Source organism: Rhipicephalus sanguineus, chromosome 2 (genome assembly GCF_013339695.2).
Source record: "Rhipicephalus sanguineus isolate Rsan-2018 chromosome 2, BIME_Rsan_1.4, whole genome shotgun sequence".
NCBI lineage: Eukaryota > Metazoa > Arthropoda > Arachnida > Ixodida > Ixodidae > Rhipicephalus > Rhipicephalus sanguineus.
In genome coordinates this window covers 31455340-31471629 of record NC_051177.1, presented here as the reverse complement: position 1 = coordinate 31471629, position 16290 = coordinate 31455340, and the positions used below count along the sequence as shown (strand labels likewise).

Sequence of the window (16290 nt, the reverse complement as noted above, 5' to 3'; positions counted from 1 at the left end):
GGTATATGGAGGAAATGTTGCAGACAGGTTTTTTCCTCAGTCTCATTTTTTACAAGCCAGAGGCAAATATCCAGAAAAATCATATATTTTATAAATGTTTCACTCTTTCTCGTTAATTAGCTTATTTCTTTAGGAGAAAATAAGCTAATACTAAATTTCGCCTGAAACATTTCCTCCCTGTTTCTTTCCTTATTGTTACGGTGTAATTGTCATGCATATCAAGCCTCTGCTTTGCATTTTGCAGGCTTCGAAAGCGTTGTGTATATTTGCAGTGTGGATTTCAAATTCATGCCAACTTTAACTGCCGCACTGTGGCTCCACCTAGTGCCACCTATTTGGTGATCCTAATACCAACCTCTCATATGACTGTATTTGTGCGCACAGGGCTTCTTGTATCGAACTACGAAAACTAATGGACACACTGACTGAGCTTAAACAAGCTTGGTTTTTATGTTTGCTTTTTTTTGGGGGGGGGGGGGAGGAGGCAGGGAGGCTGCACTACTTCTTTTGTTCCCCCTTTTTGCGCTTTCATTACATCGTCAAGCATGTTGCAAGAAGTGCAATGCGAGGCTAATGCAAGCGTGTGGCCCAAACACAAAGCAACGTTTCTCCGGTGTCGCGACAGCGTTTAGGCTAACAGCATTGTCTCTTACAGGGCGTGTAGACTCTAGGGACCCTGGATGTTCAAAGAATTATTCCTTGTCCATAGCTAATCATCCTAATCAGTGCTCACAAGAATTTACTGCGGAGGCTTCGGCAGCAGAGGCTAGTCAAAGAGGGGCACTAACACCCTGGGCCTTTTGCTGCGTGCTAAGCACACTACTATGACGACGCAGGTTCATTTATGTTACGAATGTGACATCACGTGCATGTGAATAGTGAGTGCTGTTCAGAAGCACTGCAGGAAAACATGTGATTTTCGTTTATAATAGTGTGATTGGCTACCATGAACTAGTTCTTCAGGGCGCCAACTGAGCATGAGTAGATGCTGCATGCGTAGACCACAAGAAGCTTTTTTTTTAGAATGAAAACAATTTTTAAAGTTGAGCGGTCACTGCCAAGTGTACGGCTTGGCAGATGCCTTTAACAATGTAGCAACTGATGGCGACGGTGCTGGCTCATTCCACGGCAGCTGACCCAGACTTCCCGCTCGAATATCTTCGATTTAATTTATAAACATTATGCTTCATTCTGTTACTGCGACAAACATTATCCTTGCTTGTGTTTGGAGAAAACATTTCGATTTTTGGGCCGTGGCTGACACATAAATTTCTAAACGGTAGCAAAACCTGGTCTGCCAAGCATCTCGTAAAAAAAAAATTTCACAAATGACTATGAATTTGTTTTTGTGCGGCTGAAAGACATTAAGTTTTAAGCGAATTTGTTTTCTTCAGTTATAAAACAGGAAAAAACATACAAATGTCTTGGATATTTAAATTTTCTTTGAAATGTAATGTTCTCAGAGTAGCCATTCCAACTAGGTGCCATGTTGTCTATGGAGCAAAGAAGCAGATAAAAATATTTCAAAAATAAAAATATGTAAGTCATGCCCAAAGAAAATATGTTAATTTTGATAGAAGTTGCTTTTTGCCACATATTCAGTTGTGAATTGCAGTGAAGCACTGCACAATATCAGTTAATGGCATCTATTTCAGGAAATCTAATCAGAACCCATTTGTTTTTAAGCTACAAAATAATTTTTCGAATTAAGCACAGACGTCCTACAACGGCATTGCAGTGTACGCTGGGGCTTGCTGCAACTATACACGTAAGCTGTGCTACACACTGGTACTTGACGTAGATCCTGCTGTTGAGTGAGAGTTGAAAGGTCGACTGGCATGTTCATTTCCCTGTGATGTCCCACCAGACGGGCTGCTTTCTGGGGGAATAGAGGAGTGTGATGGCCGAAAAATTTGATTGGATACGCGCGTTATTGTGAAAACACGGCTGCTGACAATGTCCTATTGCCCAGGAAGCCTCTCAGATTAAGCAACAGACAACTCAGGTTGGGGCCACGGTGGGGCGAAAGGGATGAGCTGGAAGGCCACCAGGATGGAAATAGCCTATGCCACACGGTACTTGACTGTGGTTTGAGGTGCTCCCGAGAAAGTTTCAAGCACCAGTACTTTACACACGAGGAATGACCAATATTTGTGTGTCCAGGTGAGATTTACAAACCTACAGTAGACTCTAACTTCCCTCCTATTGGCAGTGTGTAAGTGCTGCCATATATGGACATAAAAAGTTCCAATATGACTTGCTTTCAAGCTGGTGAGCCCTTTTAGGCAGAAGTGCTGAAAGGCACAGCTGTCACACCCTCAGCAGAGATGCCCAAGAGTGACATCGACTGAATGTCAAGTGTGCGCAAAACAACTGAGATTGGGGCATGATAACACTCTTAAACTTCACTCAATATATTACAAATATGTCAATTCCTTCATTATTTGCTTCATTATGATTAAGGACTATGTAAACCTATTCACTTCCAACTTTGCAAAAATAAAAAAAAAATGCATTCTTTAACAAGCCGACAATACAGGGGTTTCCAGAAATGTGTCCAGTATTTTTCAAAAATCACAGAAAGGAGGTATCTGCGTGTTACCTGCGGCGTTACCTTTACTGTGGGAGAGGGCATTTTGAGATGCGTACAAACGAGTCAAATGGGCGAGTCGAAGCCCTTCCTGAGAATAGGTCATAGCCGCTTTGAAATTTTTGAAAGGTGGCCACTAGTAATTACCGCGAAGCGGTGAAATCTGGCTAATTTTGCTGGCGATATCGAAACCTACGCACCAAAAAGCGCGTCTGCCATTCACTGTGGAAATTCCCTCCGTGACGACACTGTTTCCCTCGCATGGGGGGGGGGGGAGGAGGAGGATAAGCGAGCACCGGTTATCATCCGTTGATCTAGATACTTCGTTTCGTGGCAACGCTTACCCCCCCCCCCCCCCCCCCCCCATGCGAGGGAAACAGTGTCGTCACGGAGGGCGTTTCCGCAGTGAACGGCAGACGCGCTTTTTGGTTCGTAGGTTTCGGTATCGCTAGCAAAATTAGCCAGATTTCATCGCTTCGCGGTGATTACCAGTGGCCACCTTTCAAAAGTTTCAAAGCGGCTATGGGCTATTCTCAGGAAGGGCTTCGATTTGCCCATTTGACTCGACAACTTATTTCCGCTGGTTAAAAAGTTAATTTTCTTAATTTCTATAATTACTGCCGTAATTAATGTTTGTACGCATCTCAAAATGCCCCTTCTCCCACAGTAAAGGTAACGGTGCAGGTAGCACGAAGATACCTCCTTTCTGCAATATTAAAAAAATACTGGACACATTTCTTGAAACCCCCTGTATACTAACAGTTGAGAAGAATGAAATGTTCAGCCAGTTATTCTCATATAACTGAGGAGAGAAATTAGTGCTTAAGAAAGGGGAAAGTGGAACCCTTCAGCCAGTTATTCTCATATAACTGAGGAGAGAAATTAGTGCTTAAGAAAAGGGAAAGTGGAACCCAAGTGCTCATGTCCATTTGCCTTTTGATGTGTGCCTCCCATTAAGGCCAATTCGCCTGAACTGAACAGACATTCTAAAGTGGCCTTTACTTACCTGTGTTTGTCCTCCTTTAGCACACTCAGCATGAAGGTTGGCAATGTCCTAAAAGGCAATATTCATTAATAAATAACTGTTCAGCTACTTTCAAGAAATCACAGACAAGAGCTTCCACGAGCACACATCCAAGAGATCACAAACATCAAAGGTGTTTTGGTAATCATTGTGTCGTGAAAGCATGCAGATAAGTGACAGTACAGTATGACTGCGACTATACAACCAGTTAATGTGCCAACGCAGCCATTAGTAGCTGAGTTCATGCAACAGAAGTTAAACATACTAATACATGTACTACAGTTGCACCCCTTTGTAAGGGACACTAATGTAGGAGACAGTTGGGTATAAGAAACACCAGTGTGCCTACATTTAAACGGGTTGATCAGCATATGAGGATGTGGTACCCTGCTTATAAGTACAGAAACTGCTCCCTGGTATGTCTCTTATAAAGGGGTTCGACTATATAATAATAATAATATCTGGGGTTTAAAGTCCCAAAACCACGATATGATTATGAGAGACGCCGTAGTGGAGGGCTCCGGAAATTTCGACCACTTGGGGTTCTTTAACGTGCACCTAAAACCAACGTTTTTAGAAACAATACAGTTTCGCAGCTCCGCTCGAGTGCCGGCACAGGCGGCTCCATTTCTCCTCACTTGCCGTGGCCCCCGGGACCGGATACAGCAACGCACTGTTGCTCTCAATGCGCGTTGGCGAAACTAATTGCGGAGGCGACGCACCTGCCGCAGCGATCTCAGACGCACGAGGAGTAGCCGCTTGGGACGCGTTGCGCGTTTCTCTGTGCTCGCTTTCTCTGTACTCCATGCGTGATTGTTTGCGAACAGTGATCGCTTGGGAAGCAGTTCTTTCTATTTAGCACGTGTGAAAAGGACAAAGCTGAAAAATGTCATCTTGATGCACGTGTTGCACGAGCGGCTCGGAAGCGAACACTGGTCATCACTTCTACGAATCAAGGCAGGGACTTGCAAGAAATATCTTCTGAACGCCAATCGCACCAGAATCGTGAAGACTAACTTCGCTACAAGTCACCTAACTGAGCTCAGGGAATAAAATCAGGTACCTTGATCAACTATAGTTCGCATTGTACGCCTTTCTCAAGAAATCGTAATTAATTCACCCAAAAATTATCAACGGTCCTCTGTTTTACGACTTGCTTAGTATGACAAATCTAAGCACATGAGCCAGTGTCATTTTTGCATCCACAGAAAAAATGCGACCGCCGTAGTCGTGATCGATCCCGCAACCTTTGGGTCAGCAGCCGAGGACCGCAACCACTGTTCCACCGTGGCGGCTAAACAGAGGTTGACGGCAATGGAATATTCATGTGCGAGCACAGCTAGACGTGCGAGATTGTACCATTATTATAGGTCAGGTTTGATTATCTTTTGATGTTCCTGGAGCTTAGCTTGTGAAATAATCGCTTTTTAAAACAGTCGAGGTTATTGAAAAAGTTTAAATCGCAGAATCTCTGCTGTCACGGCCGCCGAAAGCTGCAGCGACAATAGGTCACATGGGTGTTGTAGCATACAACGCGTGAGGCATGATGCAAGATGGAACTGCAGCACTGCTAGTTCTTGTGTCGGCCGTCGCGTCCACTTTGGAGGGCGCAAGCGTCTATGGGGAGCTGCGAAACTGACCTGGTTCTAGAAACGTTGCCTAAAACTAAGTAGACGGGCCTCAAACATTTTCACCTCCATCGAAAATGCAGCCACTGCGGCCGGGATTTGATCCCGCGACCTTCGAGTCAGCAGTCGACTGCCATAACCACTAGACCACCGTGGCGTGGGGGGTTCAACTATAGTAAAACCTCATTGATCCAAACTCCTGGATTATTTTGAAAACCCGCTTAATTCGAAGGATTTCTGCGGTCCCCTATCTTTCAATGTAAATATAAGTGGATAATTTGAAGCGGCGGTCAGCACCAGCCCGGTTAATTCGAAAACTTTGGTTGCCATGTGCCAGATAACAATTTTGCCGCAAATCCGCGAAAACGATGGCCCTTAGGAGCCACAAGGCAATGCAGTGCAGCGATACCAATGAGCGACAGGTGAAGCACCCCAGCCTCGCTGCTGCCAGTGCAAAAAAAGAAAAAAAATGTCACAGTTTCGCCGCAAGGGCGAAGCAATGAATGTGATAGCAAGAAAAGCAACGCGTGGTGGACGAACTGCTACACTGCAGAAAGATCTCCCCACCGGCAGCAACTACCGCGCGAGCAGACAGTGGAAGGGCAAGGTTCTCCCTGCGCAAGTATTAGAAGAAGCAAGCGAGCTGGCCGACGCCTTTAAGTGCGCCCGTTGCGCTCCTCACGCCATCTCGCTGGTAATGAAGGAACGCTTATAAGCACCTGCCGTCTCTGAGTACTGCGGTAAAGGGTGTGTATATAACGCTCGTCGTTAGCTACCTGAAGGACATGCGTTTTGTGGCATAGTGGTTAGCGCCACGCGCTGCGTAGCGAGAGGTCACTGGTTCGATTCCGCACTTCAGAAGCACTTTTCTGAATTATTTTTCTTTGGGACTTTTATATATATGTATATACATACTTGTACACATGCGGTGCATGACAGCGGCAGCAAAAACCAGCCGAGACTGTCCATATAATTGCTATCACAATAAAAGAAAAAGCGGTCTTGTGGTCAGCTGAAATGTGCACCTGCGGAAAAGAAGACATGATTCACCGCAACACAGCGGTGACACGTGGGCAGCATGTAGCATGCTTCTCGCAACGTCATGATTTACCCCTTCTTTCTGGGAAAGAAAAAAAGTAATAAAGACGGTCTGACGGAATACGCGATGTATGCGAATCGCTGATTGGCGATTGCTCTGACAATTTTCACACTTGCACTGCTGGCGGAGTTCTTGCCTGCAATGCCTACTTCGAATTCGCATTGCCTACGTTTTTGTTTACTGAAGTTCGCTTTTTGGACTGTCCAATTATTCAGATATGTTCAGTTGCTATGTACAATACACACTTGCTCATTCTCAGACTTGCAAAAAAAAAAAACCTGATCATTGTAGTCATCATCATGATCAGCCTATTCTTTGCTCACTGCAGGACAAAGGCCTCTCCTGACGAGCTTCCATTCACTCCATCTTGGGCGAGCTGATCCCATTTTATTTCTCCGAACTTAATTTCATCACCCCACTTCGCTCTCTGCCACCCGCGGCTCTGTTTCCCATCACCTTGTATCTATTCTGTCGCTTTCACTGACCACCAATTACCTACCCTATGCATCAGGCGACCCACACAGGTTCCTTTTTTTCTCTTAATGGCAATAAGGATATCAGCTATCCCTGTTTGTTCTCTGATCCACTCTGCCTTCTCCTTACCTATTAATGTTACGACTATTATTTTTCATTCCATCACATGCTGCCTGGTACTTAATTTCATCTCAAGTTTCTTTGCCGAGTTTACTCGCTATCCTACAAGTTTCCACCCCTCATGTCAATACTGGTAGAATGCAATGATTGTACGCTTTCTACATTAGGGAAAAGACTTCCTCATCTCCAAAGGCTACAGTGTGAGAACACCTTTGAATGCTCCTGTCCTTTCATAGGAAAGCTCAATTAAATGAAGTGACTGCCTACCTTGCACTGCTCCAAGTAGGATCCCCTTTGATCAGGGTTCATGGCTGAAGTAGCATCCAGGAATTTCTTGATCATAGAGTCAGCTAAAAGGCAACAATAAGACAGGCAAAAGCACATCATGAATCCCACTGGTTTATTTTTGGTCAATTATTTTTATTTTATGTATGCAGCCAATCCCATGGGGATTATCACAAGAAAGGCCTAAACTACTGAAATTTGTGACAAAGCAATATAACAACAAATGAATATTCTTGCACATTAATAAATGGATATAAAATGAAAGACTAAAATGTAGCAACCGCATTAGTCACATGATACACCAGTGAAAATTTTCAAAGAATACAAGCAAGCAGGGAAAAAACAATTTTAACTGACACTTTGGCCACAGGACCTGTCTTTGCCAGAGTCAAAGTATGTTGCATCCAACGAAGGCTGGTCCTATGGCCGAAACAACAATTAAACTGTTATTTCTTGTGTGTGTGTGTTTGTGTGCGTGTGTGCGAATTAAAAATATGGCAATGGCAAGTGAAGTGTGCTACGGGCATAAAAGATGGTGCAAAAAGGGCCCAAATTTGCCTACAGCCCAAACAAGTGCAAGACACTCTATTTTGGTGATTGAGAAGTTCTATTTGGCTGTAGAGAGGAGACAGCTGGCATAGGTGATAACACGGGAGCACCCAGTTTGATGATGGACCAATACAGCGCTGATTCCACGGCCGCTGGCGTCGGTGCGGACTTCTGTTGGTGCGGAAACGTCGAAATGGGCCAGAACAGGTGGTGTGGTTAACAATGTCACGAGTGTAGAGAACGCCGTAGCCTGCGCAGCGCCCCAGGAGAATGGGACAGGTCACTGTTTGCAGTGACAAGCGGACATGTTCATCAGAACGCAGACGACCTTGGGCTGCACTGGGTGGATCAGTTGACATGGCAGGTCAAGTCGCACAGTACCAGCTGAACAGTCAAGAAGAGCGGAATGGGCGGACAAAAAATCAAGACCGAGGATAACATCATTGGTGCAGTGAGTGAGAACGATGAAGAGGACGGAAGCTTGATGGCCAGCAATATTAACACGCGCTGTACAGACGCCAATGACGGTAGCTGCACCGCCGTCAGCAACACGAACACTGCGTGAAGGGGCTGGAGTTAGGACTTTCTTTAAATGGTCACGAATATGAGAGCTCGTAACAGAAATATGGGCGCCAGTGTCAACCAAAGCTGTAACAGGTATACCATCCACGTCAACATCGATCAGGTTCTGATTGGTAGGAAGCGTCAACGGAGGAATCTGAGGGCAAGTTGTACCAGCAATGTCACCTCCAGGAGGTGCACCCATTAGTTTCCCGAAGGAAAGCGTCGGGTGTAGGACGGGGACGAGGAACGACATGGTGGAGGGAAATGGGAAACTACATCGTGGTGAAGGCGAGCGGCTGTACTGGGTGATGGTCGTAGTGGTCAGGACGTAATTTGCTGAGTTGTCACGGCGTGATGGTACTTGGTTAGTAGTACGGGCTGATGAGTGGAAGTTGTTGAAGCTTGTCCACGATGGTGAGGTCCATGTGCTTCGGCAATGACGCGAAATGTATCGCGCTCATTTGCATCAAAAGCAAATGGGCCTGTCGCCAGGCGTCCTCCACGCAATTGGGTCATGGTTACTCGGAGCAGGGTGGCGGTAGTAGGCGGAGGGGTGGCTCAAGGTAGGCGGAGTGACAACGTCGGGACGGTGCACAGAACAGATCGTCTGAAGGCCCGCGTTTGCCAGTTCTTGGTGCACAACCATGCGTATGAGTGATATGGTCGGCTGAAGATCACTGCGTGCCAGGGCCATCAATGGTGCGGGCGATATAGCTTCAATTTCACGCCGAACGATTCTGGTAATGTCACCGGATGGGGGGATGGGTTGGGTCTTTATGCGAAGGTCCTCACACATTGACGTCGCAGCAGTGTTAGGAAGATGGGCGAAGTGATGGGCAATGCGATGGTTTTTAGCTTCGAAGCATCGGCACTCGGTAATGACATCTTGGACGGTCGAACAACCTCTGAACACAGGGAGGTTAAATGCATCGTCCGCATTGCCCTTGAGCACGTGCACTACCTTGTTGGCTTGTGCCATGGTGGTATCAACCTTACGGCAAAGGGTGAATACATCTTGAATATACGCCAGGTACGGCTTTGTGGACGTCTGAACACGCATACCAAATTCTCTCTTGGCGGCCCGCTTGCAGCCGGCAGATTGGCCAAACAACTCGCGTAATTTGGTCTTACATACGCTCCAGCTTGTGAGCTCTCCCACGTTGTTGTTGAACCACGCCTTGGCCGTTCCTTTCAAGTAAAATATAAGGTTTGCCAGCATCAAGGTTGGGTCCCACCTGTGATTTTCGCTCACAAGCTCGTAGAGTTGAAGCCACTCATTTATGTCCTCGCCGTCAGTGCCCGAAAAGTTGCCAGGATCACGGGGTGGAGCAGCCACAATGACCACAGGCGAGGCGGGCGCTGTTGGTACAGTGGGCACGGCTGTTGACGCAGGATCCCTGCCGGTAGACATGTTTGAAGTGGCGACTTGGCGGCCGCTGCGGAGTTCTGTCGTGCGCTGCTACCCCGCACCTCCACCAAAATGTTACATGAAGGCACACAGGGGAACAAGGTGTATTTACAATATATTTACACCATGCCTAAGCATAAGACAAGATGGCGGAGAGTGTGCCCCACACAACAACATCACGTCATCTTCTTTGGTGCCTTCCTTGCTTCGGCAGTGTGAAACATATTCTTGTATCAATATGTTGCAAAATTATCAGAAGCCATAAATGTAGGCATATGGAAGAATACAGCCAACAACCGATTTTTCAGACATTCCTCACAATTCAGACTCCTGCACCACACCACCACATACCCAGAGAGCCAATGCATAAGGGTTGCTAAAAAATCGTTCGTCACACAATTTCTCACACTTCTTGCCATTATTGTATGTCCAAGATGGCGTTAATAGAAGCCACAACTGCCGTTACGTTGGCTATCTCACAGCTTCAAGCAAGAGTTTTTGTGCATCAATCTGTTGGCAGCAGCAGCCGTTCCCAAAAGTCTGCTTCACCTCAATTCAGAGGTGTTACGCAGTCAAGCATACCCACCATATTGCGGCAAACATTGTATAAGACATGAAAGGCAACTGGTGAGCGGAGTCACTTCAGCTTGTCGGTTCGGTGAGCGTCCGGCTCTTGCTATCTGATCAATGTCAGTATCCACGCGTCTGTGGCTGTAACTTCACCCCTCAAGGCACAACCACAGTGCCCGAGTTTACGCTTATCAGTGATCATTCTCAATTAATTTTTTCTTGTTGGCATGCTTGGCATTTGCAGATTGTCGGCGTACAGGAAAATGAAATGGGAACAGCTGCTAGTGTTGCGGCACCTGTCGGAGCAGATCTCAACTACTTTGTCTCCACCGAGTACACTGCCATTGCCAGCAACGGCAGCACATTCAGTGAGTTAAGGAAAAAAGGCAGTGCTGAGAAGGAAGTCACATGTAATAATCCATAGCTACCTTGATACAAGGTGCATCACTTAATGTATGGTGCAAATGATTTGACGATGCTCCAGCGTAAATGCCAACAAAATTTCAATATAAACTGCTTCAGGGTCCCTCTAACAAAGTGCTAGATGTTCACTAAGTGGCAGCATTGTGCAGCTGCAGAAGCACTGGCACAGGAACAGTGTAAAAGTGGCCAGCCCAATAGCAACTTACACCAGAGAGAAACAGCATTCTGTTATTTGGTTTCTGTATAGTGAAAGTGGGAAGACCATCATAATTCATCGCAGAGTGAAAATCCAGCATAGTAATGCATGTGTGTCATAGCAGAACCACAAATCTGCAAACGTTGCGACGTCCATGGCCAATGCGTAAGGCACAACCTGTTGTGGCACCAGATAACACTGCAGCCGTTGAAGCCATTGTGATGGACAACCGCCAAGGGAACTATATGACATTGCAGCAGATGTAAACGTCTGTCACGGCTCAGCATACCACACTGTACCCAATGTGCTTGAATTTCACAATGTGGCTGCAATATGGGTGCACCAGCAGCTGACTCCTGAATTGAAACATCAGCATAATGATGCGGGTGAAGAACTTGCGAGGTAAACAACAAGCAGCTTTAAGTACACTGAAAACATAGCGGCCCAACCAAGCATTTGAAATTTGTTTCAATCAACCAAAAGTTTAAATCACCAGAGTCTGAATTATCGAGAGTCTACTGTACAGGCACTCTGTAAATGCTAACAAACTTGCATTGAGCAAGGGGAGACTCTGTGAAAAGTATACTGTACTTATGGACGCACTTGAAAGACAAGGACACAGTGAGGCACACAGACAACCACAAACATCATGGTACATAAAAGCATCTGCGGCTTCCTGTGTGCCTCACTATGTCCTTGTCTTTCAAGTGTGTCCAAAAATACAGTATGATATTCTAACTAGCCCAAGAAACAGCACTCCTGAAGTAGGTCAAAAGGTAGCACAGCTTTGTGCAACATCAGCACAATAGGTAATTTCTAAAAAGAACATTCGCAGTTTTTATTTGATTGACCCTCGTATAACATACACTACACAAACGTAACAAGCATGCATGCTTAAAAACCTTTTTGAAAAAGCTGGGAGTGGTTTGCTGTGAAAAGAGTCCCTACTATGCCACGTTTCTGGGTGAAGTGGAATGTGCTGACAGGAAGGTAAAAAAAGTGCATTTCTCTCATATTCTAATTCATAATATTTTCTATAAAGATATTCAGGAAAGTCAGGGTCTTGCCACATTTACCACAGATATACCTTGACCACATCATTGAGTTCGCACGTATGCAATTGGCATGTATCCTGCACAGCCAATACGAAAATGGTTCGCAACAAAAGCACCTGTACTCACCCGCAATGTTGACTTGGTCAGTGCTGTTGGCCAGAGCATGCAACAGAGCCATGGCACCGCAGGCATTTTTGATGGTCTGCTTCATAAAGTAAACCTTGTCACTGACCACCTGGCCATCCGTGCCAATCTGCTGGCCCTTCTGCTCAACAAAGTTGGTGTACTGCAGAAAAGAAAAGGCTCAAAATAAATACATTCAGCAGACAAAAGCTGCCCCGAAAATGTCCTCCGAATATGTATGCCAATCTGACGAATGATAGAAGAAAGCAATAACATACAAGCGATTCCTCACACCCTTCGCAAGCACTACAGGTGTATACTAAGTCCACGGCATTTCCTTCTCAACGGCACACAAGCCTACACCAATGGGCGCACAGTCCAGACCGACGTCTTGATCCAGACAACGTCGCCTTTGGAGAACATTGCCGAGTGCATGAGCAGGGCTATTTCATCAGTTGTGGAGGCGATCAGCTGCCACGCTTCGGCCGTCTGGGCGGGATCTCTCCGGACATCTTATGTTGTATCCAACTATAGGAACCAGCATTGCCGTTTGAGCACAATCATAAGTGACTTTGTGATAGCTTCTGCAAACTCACTCATGAGTCAACTCATGAGTGAGTTTGCAGACCTATGGTCATAGGTTTATTAATAGAAAAGAAAATCAAGGTCAAATTTTCATTATTTCAATTTAACACCGAAATCTTCAATGCTGATGTCCCGAATTTCAGCGTTTTTTCGTATTTTGGCAATATGGGTTCAATGTAACATCCTGAAACTTGGTATGCTACATCTCTGACCCCTTCAAAGGACAATGTGCTACATATTTACTGTTTAGGAACCACGTATGCTCTATTAGGCGCCATCAAAATCTACGACGTCACAGTGACTGGTGTGGGCACTTCAGTGTGGCGTCACCATCCACATTTCCTTTTTGCGCGTTTTCTTGCTTACCAAGCACCTTCTCGCAGCAAGCGTGGTGATCGTGGTATTGTGAAAGAGTAATTTACTGATACGAAAAAAAAAAATTATTTCTCTCTTTAGTGTCCCTTTAAGCTGTTTGCAATTAAAAAATCTATGTGACAAATGTTCTATTTAGGAAGGTAAACTGACAACCTACCGTTTGTAGCAAGAAGCCACAAGGAAATCCATACGGATTTCTCAGAAAGAAAGCTTCCTAGTTGCCAAAAAATTCGTCCTGGTCCGGGGACTAAGGCTTTTCCCGGGCTGTTGCTTTACCAACTGAGCTAACCAGGAAGCTAGCAAATGGCAGCACGAGGAAAAATAATCGACAACTCGAAGCGCATGTACACAAAATACGCAGAATTCCGCATAACTGATTTGCAAGTGTACTATTTGCAGGTAAAATTCGATTTTTTCCCTGCATTTATTGCTTTCTCTTTCTTTATGACTGCAATATCGCATTTAACAATGGCGCCACCTGCCCCCTTCTTTATAACTTTGACCTCACCAATATAGGATTTCTGCGCATATTTATTTGCAGATACTGCAGTCCCCAAAGAGATTTTAGCAGGGTTGCAACAACTTCTGAAACATTAACCAACTTCCATGCGGTGATTTTATAATACAAACAAATCTCACAGGCGTTCGTTTATAATACCGAAATCACTACTGTATGTGTGTTAACTTAAGCCCATGCCCTTGCGTAACTTGATTATGCCGGCCATCATGTTCCCACCTTTTCAATATCTGGCTTCACACCATTTGAAACAGACATCACGAAATATGAAACTCGTCGAAGTGAGAAAGCAACAGCCCAGCTAGTAATTATCTTCCAATTATAGGGTACGTGCTACCCGAAAAAACTGAATACCGAAAAAAAAAACAATTTTTTTTTTTGTATTACGTGCTGGTTAGTGCCTGCCCACATGACCCGAAATAACTGTTCGACAAGAGGGAATTCCACGGCTTGAAGCACATGCACACTTGCGATCAATACTTCGCTAACGCAGTAACTATGGTGATGCTCACCTTGTCAGTGATCGGGAAGAGAAACAACAGAGCAGCCACGGGTTGCGGCACCGTGGCCAGAAACTCGCTGTCCAGTCCAAGAACGTCTACGAACGACCAGTCCGCAGGCAGGCCAAGCTTGTGAGCAAACTACGAGAGACGCAAAACCGAAGATGAAGACCAATGCCAGACGCAGTGGGATAACCACCCCGAGAACCAGAAAATCGATTCAAGCCGGCGAGGCCTTTAGCAGGATAAGAGAGAACGAAACCTTTACAGACTAGAAATTCTACAAAAAGCTACAGGTTTCCCATTACTCATCCTCCACAAGACACCAGGCGTTCTTGTCTCCGTACCTTTGTGATAACCTGAAAGGCAAGAGACGCGAAACGTTCACAAACGCGCACAGTAGCAAGACAAGAGTACACATTAGCAAAGTATTCCATTCATACCTCGGGATTGCTTTCCAAAGGAACCCATTTACTTCCACTAGCCATAGCCCAGTGTTGTTATAGCGAGTGCAAAAGGAAGAACGTCAGTAGGATAAAGCACAGCGGCTCAGCGTTCTAATTCAATTCTGAAATGCCAGGCACCGGTCACCGGTGGCTCGCGGCTTTTGATTGGCTCGAGCTGGCTTGCACTGACTCGGTCATTTTTTTTTTCAGTTTCAGTTTCGGTGTTTGTCAAGATCAAGAGATGCTTCTGTGTAAAAGCGGTGCAGCGCATGCAATTGAGTGGGGGCATGCTAAAAATAAACTTCAGTATTTAGCCATCGGCGAAAAGGCTTCATAGGTGAAAAGTCGGCGTGTGGTGCAAAAAACCTCTCAAGCGTGGTTACAGCCGTGCGAGCTGCGCACTCCCTTCATATGCTCCCTTCGTCTAAATCTTGGGGCGTTCGCGTAACTGAAGAAATAAAGAAGCGGCGTTCGCGTAACTAAAAAAATGAAAAGCGCAAGCATCGCGTGACCGCGAGAGCGGAGCGTTCACTTCGTATTTGCGGCGATCGCGTGTCTACATCCTCTTCAGGCAGAAACTCGAGGGTTGCGCGATCCATGATCTGAAACAGTACAGCACAATGAAAACACAGCATCCGTGGACATCAACGGACCTTCAAGGAATAGCAGTCTGACATCCAGTGCAATTTTAGTTTAATATGTCCCACAAAGAATATCCTAAAAATATCCTGTCATCGGACGTCTGAAAAAACGTACTTCATAAGAATTTTATTAATGAGAACTCAATAATGCCAAGGAAAGTATAGGAGATGTTACTTTTAGTAATTAGGATATAAAGGTGAAGAAAGTAAAGTGGACGAAAAGATAACTTGCCGCCGGCAGGGACCGATCGAGCCTGCGACCTTCGAATAGCGCGTCCGATGCTCTACCACTAGTACACTGTACTAGAGCACTGCACGGGCCGGATTTTACGGCCCGGGCACGGCCCGGGCCCGTGGTTCCAAGCGCGGGCCCGGCCCGGGCCCGGGCGTACATGACCGAACCCAGCCCGAGCCCGGCCCGGGCGTACTTGACCGTACCCAGCCAAGGGCGTCCGCAGAAATTTTTCCAGGGGGGTGCATCCATGGGGGGAGGGGGAGGGGGGTTCACTACCGTGACTTGACCGGCAAGGTTAATCAATAATATGTAATAACGTGCAAAGTTGGCTGGCAATCCTGAAGGCCGTTTCACACGGATATGCGGACCTTTTGTGTGCTAACGAACGTGTGCAGCTTATTGCTACTGCATAGAAAGATATCCGAAATTCCAGGGGGGGGGGGGCAGCCGCCCCCCCTTGCACCCCCCTCCGGACGCCCATGTACCCAGCCCGAGCCCGGCCCGGGCCCGGCCCGGGCCCGGGCGATCCAGGGCGCGCTAAACTAATCCAGGGCGCGCTTGTTCATGATCAGGCCCGACCCGGGCCCGCTAGAGGATATTAGTTGATGAAATGATGCCGTGTGCTTTGTAGCGGGCGATCGGACGGAAATCCGGTGTGTACATGCATCGAAATGTTGCTTTGCCCGCGGTGGTAGCTCAGCGGTTAAGCTGTTTCGCTGTTAAGTCCTAGGACGCGGGTGCGATTCCCGCGGCCACGGCGGCCGCAATTTGATGGGGGCGAAATGCAAGAACACCCCTCTATATACTTATCTTTAGGTGCACGTTAGAGAACTCAAGGTGGTCGAAATTAATCCGGTGCCACTACGGCGTGCCTCGTAATCAT

The 16290-nt window shown here is 46.3% G+C and overlaps 1 protein-coding gene across 1 annotated transcript in view; it reads right to left on the bottom strand.

The window, feature by feature from the left end:
• Positions 1–14692, bottom strand: part of LOC119382664 (ubiquitin carboxyl-terminal hydrolase isozyme L3) — an 87779-nt gene extending 73087 nt beyond the window's left edge. Inside the window, exons 1-6 of the mRNA XM_049412805.1 lie at positions 14529–14692; positions 14433–14498; positions 14098–14226; positions 12112–12271; positions 7203–7285; positions 3597–3644 (exon numbers count right to left, since the gene is read on the bottom strand). Of these exons, the coding sequence (XP_049268762.1) occupies positions 3597–3644; positions 7203–7285; positions 12112–12271; positions 14098–14226; positions 14433–14498; positions 14529–14573 (531 nt within the window). The 5' untranslated portion in view covers positions 14574–14692. The remainder of the gene's footprint in view (positions 1–3596; positions 3645–7202; positions 7286–12111; positions 12272–14097; positions 14227–14432; positions 14499–14528) is intronic.
• Between the last annotated feature and the right edge of the window lie 1598 nt (positions 14693–16290).